The following is a 19,851-nucleotide window of genomic DNA, read 5'->3' as shown; positions in this document are numbered from 1 at the left end:
GTGTTCAGAGTACCAGAAATATAAAGCTGGGGATACAGCTCGGAGGCACAGCACCTGCCTGGCAAGCTTGAGGTTGTGACTTCGATTCCCAGCACCAAAAAAAGAGAACAGAATACCAGAGATACCAACAAGATTCTCCCTCGTGAAGGTTACAGTCCAGCACAGGAGGAAGCAGCCCTACTATAGTTTGGTGCCTGGAGTATGACTTTTAAAAGATAGGAAACCAGTACTAACACCTGCATTCATTTAGCCATTTCAGATGGATGTATTTAATAGCAAAAAACAACAGCAAAAAAGACCTTGTTCTGGGAGAGCAATATAAATATTATACCAAAGTGACCTTTCCTCTCTACATAGAAGCACTGGAATTTCTCCAGCCACAGCAACATGAATAGGTGTGATGATGTGATAAATCCATTACTCTTTGGGTCCCTGGTCCAGTCACCTCTGTATTTCTGCTTTGTTCAAGAATGAGAAAATAAATGATCCCCATAAGTGAGCTGTCCTCATGCTCTGCCATGCTCCTCCCATGGTTCCTTGGTTAAAAGGGCAGCTTAGAAGTAGGCTGACTAATTCATTTCACTTTACTTGGGACTTTCTCAGTTTGAGCACTAGAATTCCCACATCCTGAACCATATCTCCACCATGGAAAAAGCAAAAGTGTTGGCCAGTCTACTAAAAAAGAAAAAAAAAAAGCCCACCCTATCCAGAATATCTGGGTGTGCCTGGTGTCACTACCTGCGCCCAGAGGAGCCACCCACCAACATCCGGAGATAATGCACTCTCTCGCATCATCTCCCGTGGGCAGGCAGCTTCAGTCTGTAATTCAGACTATAGATTCTGAGAGGCCTCTGGATGTCTCTTTCCATGGATGAACAGCTGTCTGTCTGCGTCTTTCTCTCTTCATTTTCTCTGTCTAGAAATCATACAAGACAGCCCAATTGCCAAGAAAGATTTTTCAAGCCATTTGATGGAACTTTGGTTCTGATGCCCCGTTACTTTACATCTCCTCCTGCACTCATCCCCTTACTCTGTCACTGCAATGTTGTGGGCAGCACTGGCCAAGCCTAAGCCCTGGCTCAGAGCTACACACCTCCTGCCTTCCCTCTGCATGCTGCCTGCAAGGTGTTTCGTGTTAGCCTAAACGTTTCATTTTATAATGTGGATTCATCACTAACTTTTAAAATTGTAAGTGCCACAGATTGCATTCCTGAGACACAGACACCGAGAAGAGGGTCCCTGTAGAAGTGTATATGAAGGAAGGGGAAGCAGGTTAGGAAGTGGGGAAGACAGAACAGGAAAGGGAAGAGCCACGCATGAGTGTGGTTTCAGATGCGTTTCTGACTCAGCCTAATCCTGAGAGAAGTCACTGCGGTGTGAATTACACCTCAAAGTTGTCTCTAAACTAAAGATCTGAGCTTTCATATTTCCATGCCAGTCATTCTCAGCACACATGAGCCAAGGGCTTCAGGGCCTGAACCAAAGCAGAACTCCAGGGAGACGAGCAGGGGACCACCAGGGAAAGGCAAAAGAAGACAAGCTGGAGAAGAAACACATACAGATGGCTAACAAGGCAAAGGACTGTTAATATCTGGGCAAGCAGATTTCACAACACACACACACATGCACACGCACACATGCACACACATGCACACACGCACACACACACATGTGCACATATCCATTTCTCCAGCTTCATGTGTAAAAGAGCATCAGATCTGGCAGGACTGGGCCCTTACTCTCACAAAGCAGCCTTCTGCGCACTGAGAGGCAGCTGCTCTTTCAGTAAGGACTCGCATTTTCCAGCTCACATTCCCACCGCTTTCAAAAGGCCCCACTCCAAGGCTGTTTATCACCGTGTTTATGGAGTTTCTCTCCACATGTTAGAGTCAAAAAGAGGAAATATTTTCTTATGCCTCCCTCACTTCACTTGTTTAAGTTTCTTTCTGTCCCAGGTGCATATTTAACTTTCGCTGAGGAGAGGAAACTTGTTCCCTTGTTCCCTCTGTCCCTCAATCTTCACATCTGTAAAATGGGAATGATAAATCCTATTATAGTGGCTATTGGGAAAAATTAAATGAGATGATGGTGAAAAAGCACTTATCACAATACCAGCAAGAGCTCAATAAATGGTAACAATTACTGTTACATGATTGCCATTATATAGCCACTTATCCATCTTTAGGGACACTGAGGATGGGGGCTCTGTCTGTATCTGGGTAGAGAGACCAGAACTGCCTCCAGGAAAGTCACTCAGGCCCCAGGAAGAGCATCAGGAAGGAGCTTGTTGTTCAGCCTCTAGTCACACTGAAGAATGGGCTCTTCCTTCCAAGGCAGCAACCTTCAAACCAAATGCTTGTCTTTTTCCTAGCTCAAAAGGGATAGAAATGGCCTAATTATAAATTTTCTCCCAAACTTTTTTAAGGACTGAGCTCAGTCTACTAGTTCTTCTCTACATGTGACACTTGGTCACAGTCTTACACTGTTAAATTAATCACACTGAAATGTGTGTGCCTTTTAAGTACATCCGAAGTAATATGTTTTCTTAGGTTGAAGAGGTCTGCACACATTGCTGTCTTCCTACTGCCGGCATAATAGTCTCAGTTCGTATAGTAGACTTAAAAAGTAAGCGATTTGTGGTGTTCGACAGTAACCATGGTCTTTTGAGGACACAAAGCAAACCTCGAAAGGGCAACATCTACTGTGGCTCTTTTCTCCTGGCCTTTTGCACATGGAGGTCAAGTTTCCAGCTAGCATCAAATACTTACTGACATCTTAACAGTTTTTGGTCACTGAGCTACCTCTGTCCACCATCCAAAATGTCCATGTGGGTTCGCAACTGTTTTATTCTCAGATTTTGTTCTCAGTCTTGTTCTAATTTAATAGAGCTCCAGAGGAGGCATCCCCCATAGAGGAAGGGCACCAGCTTTGGCGTCAGATGCTCTCAGGATGAAATACCACTACAGGCTAGAAGAGGAAGCACGTCTGTCTCTCTTATTCACCCCTATACCTCAGTGCCAGGGCAGCGCTAGACACATAGTAAGACTGCCATATATAGTTTTTGTTGTTGTTGTTTGGTACCAGGGATCAAACTCAGGGCCTTGTGCTTACCAGGCAGGCACTGTGTTGCTGAGCTACATCCCTGGCCCAAGCAATACCTAGTTCTTAAACAAAAGAGTAAATGAAAGAATGAGTAGTCACTTCCAACTGACTTCTTTGTAAGATAATACTCCTACCTGCATGGAAGATGGCAAGGGGTATTTGTCAGCTTCCATTACTATAATGAAATACCTGAAATACTTAACTGATAAAGAGAAAGAGTTTATTTTGGCTCACAGTTTTGGAGATTTCAGCCTGATATCTGGAAGAGTCATTGCTTTGGCCCTCTGATGAGGGTGTCAGATGGCGAGGAGTGTATGACGGCAGCAAACTGCTCCCCTCGTGACCAGGAAGCAGAAAAGAAAGAGAGAAAGGACCAAGAGTCCCTGATTCCTTTCTAATGCACACCCCAAATGACCTGAAAGACCCCCACTGAGCTCCGCTTCCTGAGGATTCTACTCCTCTTCAAACCTTCAACACCTGGGCCTTTGGGAAATACTCAACACCCAAACTATAGCCCAGGAATCACCTGAGAAAAAGTAAGAAAAAGTAAAGTGAATGCTTCCTGGCCCAGAGGGGACTCCAGGAACTAAAATTTCTTCAAGAACAGTAATCTAAAGGGCCAGGGATATAGCTCAGTGGCACAAGCACCTGCCTGGCAAGCACAAGGTCCTGAGTTCAATTCCTGGTACAAAAAAAAAAAAAAAAGATTAGTAACTTGAGACTGATTTCATATCTAGGCAGTGTCTCTTATGAAGTCTTCCAGACTTTCTCTTCTGCCAGTAGAAGGAAGTATTTTTAAAGAGAGGATGGGCAGGGTTAGGAGCAGTTGGTAAAGCCTGAAGAATTGAGTCAGCTACACTCACAGCCACCATCTTCCCCCTCAGGTACACCTTTGGAGCAGCCCTCTTCGTGGGCTGGGTTGCTGGAGGCCTCACACTCATTGGGGGTGTGTTGATGTGCATTGCCTGCCGGGGCCTGGCACCTGAGCAAACCAGGTAAGTCTTCCAGCCCCATGCAGCCGGACACTTCATTTGCTCAGAGTCCATTTTAATGCATTTATCTAGATGTTTGGCAGAATTTTATTAACTAAAGGTCCATTGAACTTTCCCATGCACGGGGAATCTAAAAAACAGACAAGGAATATGTCAGCCTAGCAAGTTTAGGAGTGATACTTTTGAAAGGAAAAAGAAATATGCTAGGTTCCTTCCAGCTCCAAAGCTGTGTACTTGGTCATTCTCAGTTGGGAGATATGTTACGCTATCACCACTCTCCAGGATATTTGGCAACCTCTGAAGATAATTTAGATTGTTACAATTTTGGTAGGGGGCAGAGGAAAGTGATATTAGCATCTAGTAGGTACAGGGAAAGGATGCTGCTAAATATCCTACAGTGTACAGGACACAACAAAGAAGCATCCATTCCAAAATGTCACCGGTAATGGTGTTACAAAACTGTGTTGTAACTCCTCAAGTGGACCTGGAGTTTGCAGAGCTGAATTCCAGTGTGACTGTACTGCTAGCTGGTCCTCTGATCTCCAGCAGGTGATCTGTCCTCTCGGTCTTAGTCCACTTGGGCTGCTATAACAAAATACCACACAATGGGTAATTTAGAAACAATAAAAAAGTATTTCCCTTGGTTCTGGAGGCTGAGGAGCCCAAGTCCAAGATGCTGGCAGGTGAGGTGTCTCAGTGAGTGCCCAGCCTCCACCTCCAGGATGTGCGTTGTGCTGTATTCCCGGGAGAAGAAAAACACCAGCATCACATGGCAGAGAGACAGAGGGACAGGGGAAGCTCCCTTCAACCTCCAGCCCTTTTCTAAAGCACTAATTGCTCATGACTCAATCGCTTTCAAACCCTGGCAGCCACTGTTACATTACCCATAAAATAGGCAAATTAAGGGAGATGAGTTGCACCTAGGTAACTTCCAGCTTCCAAATTCTAGGGTTCTTTGGCAAAACAATATTTCCTGGTACATTATTCCTAGTTCCCCTTCATTTTAATTGATTAACAGAGAGAATTTAGTAGTCACTGCCTACCAGCTCAGTGAAGCCCTCATATAAAAGCAAGAAAGTCTGCTTTATGCAGAGGCAGAAATCTAGTGTCTTAAAGAATAGAGTGAACAACCATCTTGGTCTTCCCAGAACTAATGGGTTGCCAAGGACACTGGTGTTTTCATGCTAAAACTGAGATCACCCATGGTAAATGGGAAGATTGGTCCTCCTACTAAAGACATCTATGTTCACGGGCTACTTCTTCTCTCTCAGCTACAAAGCCGTGTCTTATCATGCCTCGGGCCACAACGTTGCCTACAAGCCTGGAGGCTTCAAGGCCAGCACTGGCTTTGGATCTCCCACCAGGACCAAGAAGATATACGATGGGGGTGCCCACACGGAAGAAGAGGCACAGTCTCACCCTTCCAAGTACGACTATGTGTAATGTTCCAAGATCCCTGGGCACAGGCAGGAGAAACTGTTCCTCAAAGACAGCTCACCCAAAAACCAAGGAGATTCTACCTTGACCCTTCGTTGTTTTTCATTCACAGTTGGAAGTTAGTAAAGACTTGATTTCATCTGCAGAGAGTCCAGATGGTCTTAGCCACATGCGTCTCTGTCTCTAAATATTCCATCTCAAAACAGCTGAGTTACCATTTATGAATTAGAAGTTATGTAGCTCACATTTTATAATTCTGTTTCTTTTTTAAAATAACTTTTTAAATCTGCTGTAGAATGTGGTTTGACTTCCTGACACTTTGATGATTTAAACAGAGCGTTCCTCCTCCTTCTATTTAACAAATGCATTGATGATCTATTTCCCAGCTTATAGCAAGACAAAATTTTTTTTGAAAGGAAAGAAAGCAATGAGATCAAAAGACATTATTTTCTACTATTTGATTATTTTCCTGTCTTTATCTTCAACTTGGCTACTAGTAGACACTAATTGGAGAAAAAAATGAAAGGGGAAAGATATTTTTAATCTCTCCAGACCATTCTCTGTGTTTTTTTACACTGTGATCTTAAAAGTTACTGGACCAAAGTGATTTTTACTCTGAGGCAACCTAGCGTTTCTGGTTCTGTTGGCATCTGCTGAATTCCAGCAAGACCATCCCAGCGGTTTCCTGGGCTCTCCACTGGAGGTCCTCCTCCTGTGACAAGTCAGAAATGGTCCCTAGTGGAACGATAAAAGGATTTATTTTGTAGTCTAAGTTCTAAATATAGTTAGAATAAGTAAAGCATTAGCATGATGATACACTGTAACTGTGAATTAGTCTCACCCCTAAATATAGATAGAAGAAAATGAAAAAATTATTGCTTTTGATGTTGTCTGTATTGTACTCTGTAAAGTCACACAGAAGTCCAAATTCTAATTCGTTCCTTTTGAGGTCTCCATGGTCCTGACTTCACATAATAATGAGCACAACCCATGTTAATAATAATAATAATAATAATGGAATACAGCAAGTCCTCAGAAAGTGGGTTAAAAATCAGCTCTTTTAAGAAAATGGTAAGCCTAAATTTAATGTTATGTGTTCACACTTACAAGCTACGGGCCGCTGCCAGGTGATGGCAGCCGCTAATTGACACCATGCTTAGTTTCGTTACTCTTGACAGCTGTTTCCTTCACCAGATTCATCTAGAGTGGGTGGAACAGTGGATGTGTAGGCCAAGCTGAAAGTTCTTTGCAACCATGTGCCTCCCCTGGGCTTGTTCACTGCTGCTTTCAACAGAAAACCTCAGTCAATTCCTTCTGGGACACAAGAATCCCTTCCCACCACCAAAACCAGAACAGGCTCCCTGGGAAATGGAAGCAGGGTGATCTCTTAAAACTACCAAACCGGGGAGTAGCAACAGTGCTATGAGACTGGCCCTCTGGTTATTATTTGGGGGAAAAGCCCTTACATCAATAGTGTATATGAAAGCAGCTTCCAGAGGGCTTGGCGAATATTCAGAGGTCTTCAGGCTGAACAAACTATGTTTCAACAAACACCACATCATGGTTCCTTGAGCAGTCGGAGCTGTGGTCACCAAGAACTAGAGAAGTAAACTCAAAGATCTTCCCATTGCAGCGGTTTTATGCCAGTTTTGACAGGGCACTCCAGGAATTGATTGCCTGAGGTAAGGTAAAAAATAAACAGATAAATAAATTTGAGGGGGAAAAATGAAGGATGAGTAATCTAGAGCACAGATTGTTAAGGGTTCTCAGGACCTAAGTTGAAGGTATCCCTTTGAGTTGAAGACTGTGAGCAGAGAGTTCTGCCCCACCCCCATCAGAAATTTCCTGACCAGATCTGAGGCATTGAGATTCAGTTGAGTTTCTTATTCTCTACCCACATTCGTTGTTTAAAAGTCTCTATATAGTTAGATTGTGCTTTATAATATTTTGTTGTTGGTCTGTCTTATTGTATATGCATTGAGTATTGACCTGTATGTTTTGGTAATTAAAAATTAAAAACACTGCTTTCTTCCATTTGAATGGCTTCTGTTCTTTTTCATAAACTTCAGGAAGTGCAGATGGGAAGTCTGAGCACCTCAGAGCCAAGTACATCTTCCCAGGAGTGATTCTGCCTGCAGAACTCTGCTCAGCACCAGCCTGGGTACCTGGCAGCCACCTAGGTGTACGTGCAGCCATGTTAGGGTTTTCTGCAAGTTTGGAACCCTTAATGAAAGGGAACTCCCAGAGCAACCAAGCATGAGGCTTAGGGTCCAAGGACCAGTTTAGCCTGTCTAACCTTTAATGTACCACCCTGAAGTGTCCAATGTCGTTGCCCTGTCCCCTGCTCCTAAAATAGGAGCACCCTCTCAATACTGCCAAGTATTGGATGGAGTAGCTCAAAAAGCTATACTCATTAAATCTATATTAGGCTATAGAAATGACATGAGTTGCAAAGTTAGAAGAGCACAAGTTCAATTCCAGGTCACACCATTTCCAAGATGTTAACTAAAACAAAGTACTTATCCTTTCTGAGTCTCCCTTTCCATATCTATAAAATAAGGATAATAAAGATAATGGAACAATGCAAGTAAAGGACCTACTTAAGTCATGGAGACACAACTTGCTCAACTTTAAGACAAAGAAGAATATTTACGTAACTCTTATATAACTGAGATAGCTAATGCCTAGTTCGCTTCAGACACAGCTGGATCAAAGAATGTGATCAAGACTCTTCCTTCCTCTGCCCATATCTCAATTTTGCCTTCCTCTCTGTTGGTTTGCTTTGGGGAAAGATTGTTCCACAGAGTACCACCGATAGTTGCTCATATTTCCAGCCATAAAATCACATTTCAGCAAGGGAACCTAGCCAAAAGGAAGCATTTCTTTCCTAATATGTATAGAAGAAAAGATACCAATAAAACTCACTGGACTGTTTGAACCATGTCCCATTCTTAACCTCTTCTCACAGCCAAAGCAGAGGCATCTAGCTTGACCAAGTCTTTGTCCCCCACTCTACTTGTTATGCACCACAAAGACCATTCTAGGGGTTCAGAGTCCTTAGAAATCAGGCAAACTCAGTGTTTTGGTTCATGTTTTTCTTTCTTTGGTTGAACCTGACTTAGAAGAAAAGCTTCAGAGGTCTAAATTATCAAAGAGTGTATATATAGAAAGGAAGATTTAATGTATTCCTCTGGTTTTCAAAGAAAACTGATTATTGAAGCTTGATAATGTCAAGAAAAAATTAAATTCATTTTTAAACAAGGAATATTACAAAATTGGTTGGTTAAAATTATCCTCCAACTAGGGGTGGAGCTCATTGGTAAAGCACATGCCAAGCATGTACAATGTCCTGGGTTCGGTGTCCAGCAGAAAGAAAGAGAAGAGAGAATGAGAGAGAGACAGAGAGTGAGGGGAGGAGAAGGAGAGAGAGAGAAAAAAAAACAAGATAGGGGGCTGGGGATTTAGCTCAGCGGCAAAAGCGCCTGCCTGGCATGCGCAAGGTTGTGAGTTTGGTTCCCGGTACCGGAGAAAAACCAAAAAAAAAAAAAAATAATAATAATAATAATAATAATAAAAAACAAGATGATGGGAGAGGGAGAAGAAAGGGAAAGGGAAAGGAGGGGAGGGAAAAGAAAGGGAAATTTGCTCAGTTTTGTAACTTAGTGTTATTCAAGCTTAAATTTCCTAAAAGTTAGGGGCATTTCTCCGCAGAGACAGGAATGAATGGACATAAACATGTGCTCACAATGTGACTCACCAATGTTACCCATGAAAATCCCTAGGAGTTTCCAGGAGCTGACCACAGAGTGTTTTATCTTAAGGTCAAGAAGAAAGGGGCTTAAATAATCTTTCCATGGGATGCCCAACTCTTTTGCCTTTTTCTTGGACAGTATCCAGCCTCCTCCTTTCTCCACAAGATATTCTACAGGATCAACCACTACAGGGACCACAACTTTTGCCAAAATGCCTGGTATATCAGAATTGGTACAATCTACTAAAGAAAGCCATGGGCTTGGAATCCACTGCACTTCTGGTCCTTATTTTATTGCCAACCAATTGTGTGACTTTGCAGGATCAATTAAAGTGATTCATTAACATGTTTCCATTATTTTTTCTTTATAGAGTTGCTTAGTGCTTTACATTCTTTATCTCTAATCCTCCAACAAACCTGATCTCATCTGCACTAGCCTCCAACCTGTGACCAGTCTGAGGTCCAAAGCTCCTAGACACTCATTAGGAATCAAGCTGTTATGGTTTATGTCTGGATGTCCCCACAAAGCCTCATGCAGTCATGGGGCAGGCTTCTAGAGTTTATGACTGATTCATGGGTGTGAGTGCTACACCCACCCTGGGGTGGGTAGTTTGCATATGTAAGGGAGGGCAGGAGGCTGCTTGTCATCACTTCCTCCCTTTTGCTCTCATTGCTTTTGCTGTCTTCCGCCACCATGAACTGTTGCCCTCTGCCGTGTGCCACTCTGCCTTGGAGCCAGCCAAGAATGGACTGAAACCTCCACAAACTAAATAAATAAACCTTTCCTTCCTTAATTTTGGGCATGTGGTGTATTGTCTCAGCAATGAGAGAAAAGTAACCAAGACACAAGCCATGCGCACATTGTCACACTCACTCATAATTACACACATATGCACATGCCATATGCACACACACACATGTACAAGCTCAGTGAGATTTTAGGATTCTCATCAGGGATTGTCATTTCTTTGGTTTTCTAATCATAAGCTTTTGCCTATGCCTCTGGACTGTTGAACTATTTCATCCCTCCCAGTTGAAGCCAGCCTGATTTTTCATATCTCCCAATTCACAGTTAAAAAGAAATGGGCTATTCTTTTCACAATATCAGAAGTAAACATGAAATAAATATGCAGGGTGGTAAGAGCCGATGATAAACAGAAAGTTTCCTCATGACTTAATATGAAATGTAAGACACAAGGTTGTGCAGACAAAATGTCAACGAAATGCTTCAAGTTCATTCAAATTCTACTCTGGATAGAGGGTGTTTAATTTAGATATCAAAAAAGTGTCATTTTAGTGATGGTTTTTAGTATGCATACCACCACAATATTCAATACTAAAGGCACCTACTACCTAATGACAAAATAAGATAAAATCGCTTAGTCCCCTGGCTACAGAGTGTTGCAAAAGGAATCACAGACTTCTTCCTTAGAGAAACATCAAGGGGGAATGGGTCCAAAGTGCATATAAGTCTGTTTCAGAAAACGTTGTATTTTATTGGGAGAGAATATAAAAACAATATTATATGCAAAATGTAAGAAACCAAAAAATGTTTGTCCGTTCATCTAGCAATTCTGATTCTTCATATTTCTTCCACAGAAATAATAACACATATTTATGCCCAAAGATATATGCCAATTGTTTAAAATAATGTAACTGAATCAACTTAAAAATCTGAGACTTATAGTAGTTTTGGTGTATAAGTAAACTAACATACAGCTGTTAAAATTATAAATATTTTTTCTAATGTTGACTCTAATTAAAGAATGCATTTTTTAAAATATGCCCCAGAATAAAATCTATTCTAAAAACAAATTTTAAATTGTTGCTTTTGGCTAGAAATACAATATTTTTCTTCTTTATTTATACTTCATAGTACTTTCCAAATTGTCTTCGATGGGAGTATTTTATATACAGAGAAAAATAAAACTTAAAAGCTGAGGGCAAAATCAAAAAATTGAAAATCCACCTCAGGCAGCTTGGAAGCAGCAAGTGTTAAATCATGGCTAAGCAGAGCTCTCTGTTTATTCTGAATCAGTAATATAACACGGTTACAAACCCAGAATCTGGCCTCACACTGTGTCGTTTTAGCTTTCTTTTCCCTTGGAGAGACTCTGGCGTTCACTTTGCCATTTGATCAACTCCGTTCACCTCTGAAGGTGGGAAAGCAGAGGACTACACCCCTGGTGTTGACAAAGACTAGAGAGGGGGAAGAACAGCTCAGAGCCCTTCTGGGGGCAGAACAAGGACTAAGTTTCACATCCAGTTTAGCTTCTTGCTTGCTCCACAAAACCACACAACTTCACTTCTACCCCAGGGGCCGCCCCAGTTTCCAACTCTGTTTACTGGTCAAAAAGTCCAGCCAGATAGAATAAGGATGGGGTCCCTACAGGACAGGTAGCCTAATGTTGGCATGCAGTCTGGACCAACCAAACCTACCCGTGGTGGTTACTTAACTGTCAGTGTGCATGGGAACACCCAGCTGAATCCAGTCAGCATGGTTCTGGCTTTAAGATCCACATTAAGGAGGACTGTTGTCAGAATGATATAAAAGGAGAAACAGGAAGGAAGGATTTCTGCTGATTTTCCTCAGAGGAGCGTCCTTCGGCTGTTCTTGCTGGAGGAACTCTGATCCTTGCCATATCCAAGAGTGGCTGCTGTTCTCTTTGGAGGAGCTTCGGTCTTCACCTTTGCCTTGGGGGTCTTCTCCTGGCTTTCAGAGCAGATTCTTCAGTTTCCAGCACCAGCCTTTCAGCCTGTCTGCTCAGACTCTTTAGCTTCTAGTCCAGCCCTTCAACCTCCTGGCACAGACCCCTCGGTCTTCCATCACAGATCCTTAGGCCTTCTGATGTGAACTCATGGTACACTGCAGTAGGCTCCAGGCCTGCAGTTGGATCCCTCAGCTCTGCAGCACATGGACAGATCTCTTGCTCTCTTCTACGTTTGACTCTGTGGGCATCACTGTAAGTGAATCTTGTAAATTTCTGTGTGCTGCATTAAATCTGATTCAGAGCATACACAGTCTCTGGAAGAGCCTTGCCCCAGCCTTGCAAGCTCTGTTAAGCATTAAGACACCCCCTATGGAGAAAGAACCAGAGCAGCCCCTCAGCATTTATTAGGTGGAACTCATGAACCTGCATCTGATAAAGAAAGGCTCAGTGTGAGCTGGGCACAGGATATCTGGTATCTAAAGAAAACTTCTGAGGCCTCAATGAGTTTTGCAAACTTTCTAAGAGCTCATCTCAAACCAGTTCATATATTACCATTAAATATTTAACACTCAGAGATGTTTGGATTTGGTAGAAACATAGCTTTTTAAAAATTTGGTATAGCAAAACTTCAGAAACCCAGGCTTATGTGAAAATGAAGGCACCTGCTTCTTTGGGCAGGGATTAGAAATGAAGAGAAAAGCATTTGTGGCAGAAATAGATGATGCTAAATGCTTACTCTGAGCTGCTAAAAAATACAGATAATTATAAATGTTAAGATTGTGGGGGCTGGGGATTTAGCTCAGCGGCAAAGCGCCTGCCTGGCAAGCGCAAGCTCATGAGTTCGGTTCCCAGTACTGGAGAAAAAAAAAAAGATTGTGGTCATTATCATTTATTGAGACTCTACAAATTCCCATAGTTTTGGGCTCTTTTTTATGCCCTGCCCCTAAACTAATCCCATTAGGCAAATATTGTCTGTTTCACTGGGGAAAAAAAAAACAAGGCTCAAAAAGATCACACATCTTGCCTAAGGAGGGTGATGACTTCCCAGTTTGTCCAGGACTGTCTTGGGCTCAGCACTGAAAGTCCTGCATTCTAGCAAACGTTTCTGGTGGAAGCAAACCGTGACCCCAATGCCAAGGCCACACGGCTAATGAACAGAGAAGCATGCCGCCTTTCCATCTCCTCGCTGTGGCAGACAGAATGCCACTAAGTGGGCAAAATAAATGTGTACATACATAAAAATGGAAGAAAAGGAGAAAAGAAAAAAGGACAAGGGACAAATGAATGCACAAAACCAGAAGAATTTATATTTTGACCAATTTGCATGCTTATATCTGGTCATCTGAGCAACTGATTTGAAGACAACAACGTGCAATGGAACAGCCATTGGTGAATTCCTACCATCTTGTCTAGTGAAACTCTGTATTGTCTCTAATGCTTTTTTCAATATTTTTTTTTATTCTCTTTAATGGTTTGAATAATCCTCCATTCTTACATCTGGTAATCTGAGCAATTTAGTTGAAGATAACAATATGTGATATAACAACCACTGTTAATTCCTATCATTTTGTTTTCAAACCCTGTATCATTTTTAATGTTCTTGCTTTGTTTTGTTTATGTCTGTGATGTTGGTATTTTGCTATTGTTCTTTTTTTTACTACTCTCTTTAAAATTTAAAAAAAAAAAAAAACAGAAGAAAATCATGTAATTGTATTTTAAAAAATTTTTGCCTATGAGGTCAAGAAGTATAATGCTTAAAACAATCTGCCTAAAGTTTGTTTTTAATTCTCTAGTTTCAGTATCTTTTGAATAAAAGCATGTGCGTTGTAAATGCTGCACAGACAGATGATGAGAATAACGGGGGAGGACACGGGGCCGCCTGGTCCCTCCTGACCAGACTGAGCCTCTGCAAAGCTCCGTGTGCTCTGTGAAACCGCATTCTCAAAGGCTTCCGGTCTAAAGAGAACTGTGGTGTGATGCCACCCACAAGGACAGGGAAATCCCTAGGACCCCCAAAGTATGCTGTGTGTAGGAGAAACACCTGCCCCCCCCCCAAGTGGTAGCAACCAAAAACTACCCACGCTTTCCTTCACTGGATTCCTCTCATCCTAGCAACACCATTAATGCTTCCTCAGCGGTGTCTGAGATTCAAGTTCATCGCCATCAGCGCTCAGAGCTTTCTCATTCACTTCCTAAGTAGAACTGGAAGTGATCTGCTCACTCAGGTTTCAGGTTTTTGACCGGTCTAAGCTTTCCCTCTAATCAAAGCCGCCGCCTCAGCCCTTGTTGACAATAAAAGCTTATTTATTTTGTTCAATAGACCAACTTGAACTTCCCCCAAAGAATTTTTAAAAGGTAATGTATCAAACTTTGCCACCCATACTTATTGCCCAAGGAGGGAGGTTACCATAGCAATGCCTCTGGTAAAGAGGATGGCATCTGATTGAAGGATGAATAAAATACCACAATGGGCACAGGCTGCCCAGCCAGCCAGAAAGGTCCTTATGATGCGGGGAGTGTTTGCCCAAGTCTTAGGCGTTAGTCATAATTAAAATAGCATGAGGGAGACAGAAATGTCCAATTGCAAACAAATATGCTGAGGGGCAGGGCTGGAGTCAAAATGCAGGTGGAGATATTCTGAAAGTCAACAGTGGATGGATGTGGCTCTATCCTCTTAGGAGGGCTGCCTGAATCCTCCTGCCAGGAACTTCTGTGCAGAGAGCCCAGTCCCCATTCATCAGCAAAGGGACAGAGCCAACGGGGGAGGAAGAACCCAAAAAGAAGTTCACAGTTCACTGGCATTAAATGGCCCTCACAGCCCCCTTGGTAACGTACACCCAGACTCTACCTGCTCATTCTCTGTGACCCGGTCACCCCTTAGGACTTCTTAGGAACCTACCCAAAGGAGATCATCTTTACCCCAAAAAGGGTTATGGCAACACAGAAGGTCAGTGCAGGGTTGTTCTCAATTCTGTAAAACTAGAAAGAGGGAAAATTATTTAATTCTAAAAACCAGGAGGAATTAAACAATACAGTAATATAATATGAAGGAGAAAATAAAGTTGATGTTTAAGAAATCTTCACAATAGAGAAAATCTCATCCTTTCCACATGAAAAGATAAAATACATTATTGTAAATACAATATGATCCAAACAGTGGAAAAATTAAGGAAAGAGAGAGGAAATGCACTAAACTGCTAATAGTTCTTTATGTCCTGAGTCTGTATTTTAGCCTCCCTGGGAAGGCTGCAAACCTAGCACATGTAGACATTGCAAACTGAGATCACTGCATGCAGGTGCAGAGAACCTCTGCCCTCAGTGGTCCACAGACACCCAACAGAAATGTGCCACAAACCATGGACCAAAGACAGACAACCATTTGTGAGAGAGATGCTCTCAGAATTCCACACCTGTAGTAGAACATTTTGGTCTTTAATCTCTACTTCTCCATCTTGGTCTTGACTTGGGGAGTCCGCATGGCAGAAATTATTACAAAAACTAGGATTAGATTCCAGGATGGTTTAGTAAGGTCCTACCACACTAACTTTCCTACAAATAACAAATAGGAACTCCTCTGTACAAAATACTAAAACTACCCAAAGCCAGTAGATGATGAACAAAGACTGGCATAATCTGGAGGGTAGTTCACATGTAGAAAAAGAGAGAGAGAGAAACAAGACATGTTGTCTCTTTCATTGTGACTTCTAGCCCAAGGGCAGCCTAAATCTAACAGCATGAAATAGCTAGAACTCTGTTAGGAAGACTGTAGGTTTTATGACCAGAGCTCAGGGCAATGATAGCCTCTCTAAAACAAGGAGGGAGCTAGGCATAGTGGTTGCAAATCTGGAGTCTCAGCTACTCTGAAAGCTGAGGTAGGAGGATCACTTGTGCCTAGGAGTTCAAGGCCAGCCTGGGCAGCATAGTGAGTGAGACCCATCTCAAAAAGAAAGAAGAAAAAACATGAGAAGGAAGGAATCTTAGGAAAAAGATATTTAGAGCAGGGAGGTCTAAATTTTGTCTACAAACTCTTCCTTATGTCTGAACCATAAAAGCATAGGCTGACTGCGAACAGCTTAGGATAAAAAGCTAAACGGAGATTTCAGATGTGCTTAAGAAACAGTTTGCAGTATGAGTACAAACAAGTTAATTGCATAGATAGATAAAGTAGACAAAAAATCAATACTCTTTAGAAGAATTTTTAAGAGAAATTGTGAAGAGTGGAGCCTGGCTCCAAGATAAGCAAGATACTGGAATTAGCAAACAAGAATTTTAAAGCAGCAGCAGTTTATGTATTTAAACTCTGTTTAAATACATAAAAGAAAATATGCCCATAAAATAAGAAACCTCAGCAGAGAAATAGAATCTATTCTTTCAAGCATGAATTCCAGGGACCAGGAGTATAACTCAGTAATAGAGAACTTGCCTAAAATGCACAAGGCCCTGAGTTTGATGTCTAGCACTGAAAAAAAAGAAAGAAGGAAAGAAAGAAAGAAAGAAAGAAAGAAAGAAAGAAAGACTCTATAATTAAAAATATACATCTAATTTTTTAAAATGTATGAACTTAAAAGCAAACTACTTATGATAGGAAAAAATATTAATTCATTTGAAAATAAATCAATAGAAATTACCCAAAAACAGAGAGGGAAACTTTTAACAAAAACAAAACTTGAACTTGTAGAACAGTACCAAATAGAAACAATGGTGGTCAGAAGATAGAGGTGTGTGTTTAAGGGCCTAGGAGGGGAGAAAAAAACTGTTAAACCGCAATTCTGTATCTATTACCAATACCCTTCAAAGTGGAAGGCAAAGTACAGTTTGCAGATAGAAAAATAAAAAGGAAATCGAAAGAATTCCTTGTCCTCAGATCTGCCCTACCTCCCTACCCAATAAAATCAAGAGCAACTTCTTCAAATTGAAGGGAAATGACACGAGATAGCAATTAGTATCTGCAGGAAGAAATGAAAAGCTTCAGAGATAGGCCTGGTTAAGAGTAAGTCTGCTCCCAACAGATGGAATGCAGGTCTTAAAACCAGAGTAGATGAGGTAGTTGGGCCCATAGACAGCCTTCCACCATCACAGCGGTTCCAGGCACTGTCAGCATCCCTGCTCTGCTGCATCAAGCTGGGACTATGGGGCCACAGACAAAAACATAGACAGTTGGCCCGCCCCATCAGAGGCTTCCCATCCTCATGTTCCTCATGTACAGCCTCTGTGTCCTCAGGCTCCACATCCAAGGGTTCAACCAACTACTGATCAAAAACTCTGGAAAAAATGATTATGGACTGAACATGTACAGGCTTTTTCTCTTGTCATTATTCCCTAAACAATAAAGACAATGACTTAAATAGCATCTGCATTCTTTTGGGTATAATTAATCTAGAGATTATTTAAACTATATAGGTTGCATGCAAGCACCACACCATTTTATGTGTAAGGGACTACAGCACCCACACATTTTGGTAGAGCAAGGGTCCTAGAATCAATCCCCCAAGGATACCAAGAGACAACTGTAGAGTAAGTCCCTGACTTATGAATGAGTTCCATTCCAGGGAAACATTCATAAGTTGGGTTCATCCATAAATCTGACAAAATGAGTCTTATACACTTTGACACAAATATACAGTGTGTACTGCTTTGCACTTCCTAGCAGTCCCCTCCACATGACCATTGCTTTTCCTCTTGCTTCCGAACATCCTGGGCTCTGCTGAGCACTGTCTACGGTACACTAGCGCACGGCACAGTGAGCATACAGCAGCACAGCTATGACAGTGTCCTGCGTACCTGTGAATTACTTCCCCAATTTGTTCATATCTATCTACGAATGTCCATAATGCGAGGTCCATTGGTATCTGCGAAGCAACGTGTATGTTCATAAGTCAGGGACTTTCTGTATCTGCTCTCGAACAAAGAAGAAACACAGTAGCATTCAGTAAGTAACAGCAATAGGTAAATCTCAACAGTTTTGAAACCCAATCTGAAACCAGCAAAATCTCTGAAAGCTAAATTGAGAGAATATTTTCAAAAATATTATTTTGTGTATATTTAATGTGGGGGGGGGGGAGCTTCCGAGAAGAAAAGTTTCTCACAATCCCCTGTCTCAAAGGTATCTTTTAATCAGTCCCAGTGATAAGCAAAGCCAGAACAGAGGATAAAGAAGTGATCAGTGTACATCATCTATGTCTTCTCTCACAGGTACTTTCATCTTAGTCTTTAAAATAAAAACTATTTTCAATTCATGTTCCTCATCAACCTACCAGTTTATTACAGTTTGCTTTTATGTCTTGATCTCCCTTTTATGTATTTTAACAATGAATATGTTGTGTGATATGTGCTTTTCTATGTTTTGCTCTTATGGAAGAAATGAGTATTGGTAAGAAATAACTGATTCTATAATCCTTAGTTCTCAGAATGTAGTAAGGAATGGGTGTTTTCTTGATTTCTGCAAGAGCAATAGCAGAAAAATATAATTTTATGCCTAGTACATTGGTTGAAAATATCTGTTAAAATAAACTTTTCCACATTAGAGTGGTAATGGGAGAAGTTGTAGAGAGATAAGTTTTAAACCTAATGAAACTAACTCCATGCTCTTTGCTTTTTATCACTTAGAAACTGTTTTACAGAAAGATTATAATTAGTCTTAGTTATGATCATTGTTGACAAGTGGTTCAACTGTCCTCTCCTTTTAGGCAAATTTTCCTCCTGAATGTGGAAGAAAATGCCTCTAAATCAGCAGTCCTTTGCCAGATCGCCTGAGGCAGCTATTGTGGCTTGTGCTGCAGAGCAGCTACTGAGGGGTCTGGAGGGCAGAGAAAGATGAGGTAGGCAGGAGTGTGAAGATCTTTTGTAAAACCCGGTATCGAGCTATGCCCCTGGTATCAAGCTTCTTCCACCTGATCCCCGTGATAATTTCATTGTTGCTTATCGCAATTTCAGTCGAGCTTTACTATTACTTAAAGCCAATGTGTCCTAGTCAAAACATGGACATCGGGTGTTATGGTTTGTGTCTAGATGTCCCCACAAAGCCTCACACAGTCATGGCGTGGTCTTCTAGAGTTTTTGATTGACTCATGGTCCAGTGCTGGGATTATGGGTGTGAATACTACACCCGCCCTGGGGTGGGGAGCCTGCATACAACATAAGAGAGGGAAAGAGGCTGCTTGCCACCACTCCCACTTTTTGCTCTTGTTGCTTTGCTATCTTCTGCCACCATGAACTGTTGCCCTCTGCCATGTACCACCCTGCCTTGGAGCCAGCCGAGTATGGATTGAAAGCTCCACAAACTGTGAGCTAAATAAACCTTTCCTTCCTTAATTCTGGTTGTAAAGTACTTCATCCCAACAGTGAGAGAACAGTAACCGAGACACGAGGAAATCACCAGACATCAGGGACAGGTTAGCTGCAGCAGAAATATCCACTGTGCCAAGTGGTTTTAGTGGATTTGAAGAACATATGGAATGAAGAAAGTCTTGGACAGTCCCATCTCAAAGGAAGAAAAGTGAAAAAGAACAAATCTACTTTGAGGATAAGGCAGGATAGTCACCATGCTGTCATCTAATCTAGTGTGTGCAGTCACGTTTGAGGTCCAAGGCAAGTGCATTGCAAAAGGAAGTAAAATTATTAATGGCTGCTACACTAAAATCTCCATGACACATAAAAAAGAGCTAGTAGCACTGATGCCATGACCTGGCCATGTCAGGAGACTCAGTAACCCTTCATGAAGAGGGAGAGAGCCTTTGGATCTTGGGTACTAGTGGGCACAAAATATCCTTTTCTTTGGACCCAGGGACAAGTAGTTGGATCTTAAAAGCCAGCTCAGACTGAGCGTAGCTGACTGTGTTCAGGACTCAGGCCTGAAAGA

General features: G+C 41.8%; 2 protein-coding genes across 20 annotated transcripts in view; one reads left to right on the top strand and one right to left on the bottom strand.

Moving 5' to 3' along the window:
• Window positions 1–7,571, top strand: part of Cldn18 (claudin 18) — a 29,735-nt gene extending 22,164 nt beyond the window's left edge. For both annotated transcript variants that reach the window (XM_005406752.2, XM_005406751.2), the window contains exons 4-5: window positions 3,987–4,097; window positions 5,366–7,571. In XM_005406752.2, coding sequence (XP_005406809.1) covers window positions 3,987–4,097; window positions 5,366–5,537 — 283 coding nt within the window. In that variant the 3' untranslated portion in view covers window positions 5,538–7,571. The remainder of the gene's footprint in view (window positions 1–3,986; window positions 4,098–5,365) is intronic.
• Window positions 4,133–19,851, bottom strand: part of Dzip1l (DAZ interacting zinc finger protein 1-like) — a 70,382-nt gene continuing 54,663 nt past the window's right edge. For 8 of the 18 annotated variants that reach the window (XM_005406770.2, XM_005406772.2, XM_013505770.1 and 5 more), the window contains 4 exons: window positions 17,775–17,886; window positions 14,893–14,972; window positions 11,722–12,360; window positions 6,590–7,208 (listed from right to left, as the gene is read on the bottom strand). The gene's annotated coding sequence lies outside the window, so the exon portion shown is untranslated. Of the gene's footprint in view, window positions 4,680–6,589; window positions 7,209–11,721; window positions 12,361–14,892; window positions 14,973–17,774; window positions 17,887–19,851 lie in introns of those variants that run through there. The other 10 variants (XM_013505771.1, XM_013505772.1, XM_013505775.1 and 7 more) reach the window with 8 other exon arrangements.

Source organism: Chinchilla lanigera, unplaced genomic scaffold (assembly GCF_000276665.1).
Source record: "Chinchilla lanigera isolate Chin_1 unplaced genomic scaffold, ChiLan1.0 scaffold00100, whole genome shotgun sequence".
NCBI lineage: Eukaryota > Metazoa > Chordata > Mammalia > Rodentia > Chinchillidae > Chinchilla > Chinchilla lanigera.
The sequence above is the reverse complement of the archived record's forward strand: the minus strand, read 5'-3'. Positions and strand labels throughout refer to the sequence as shown.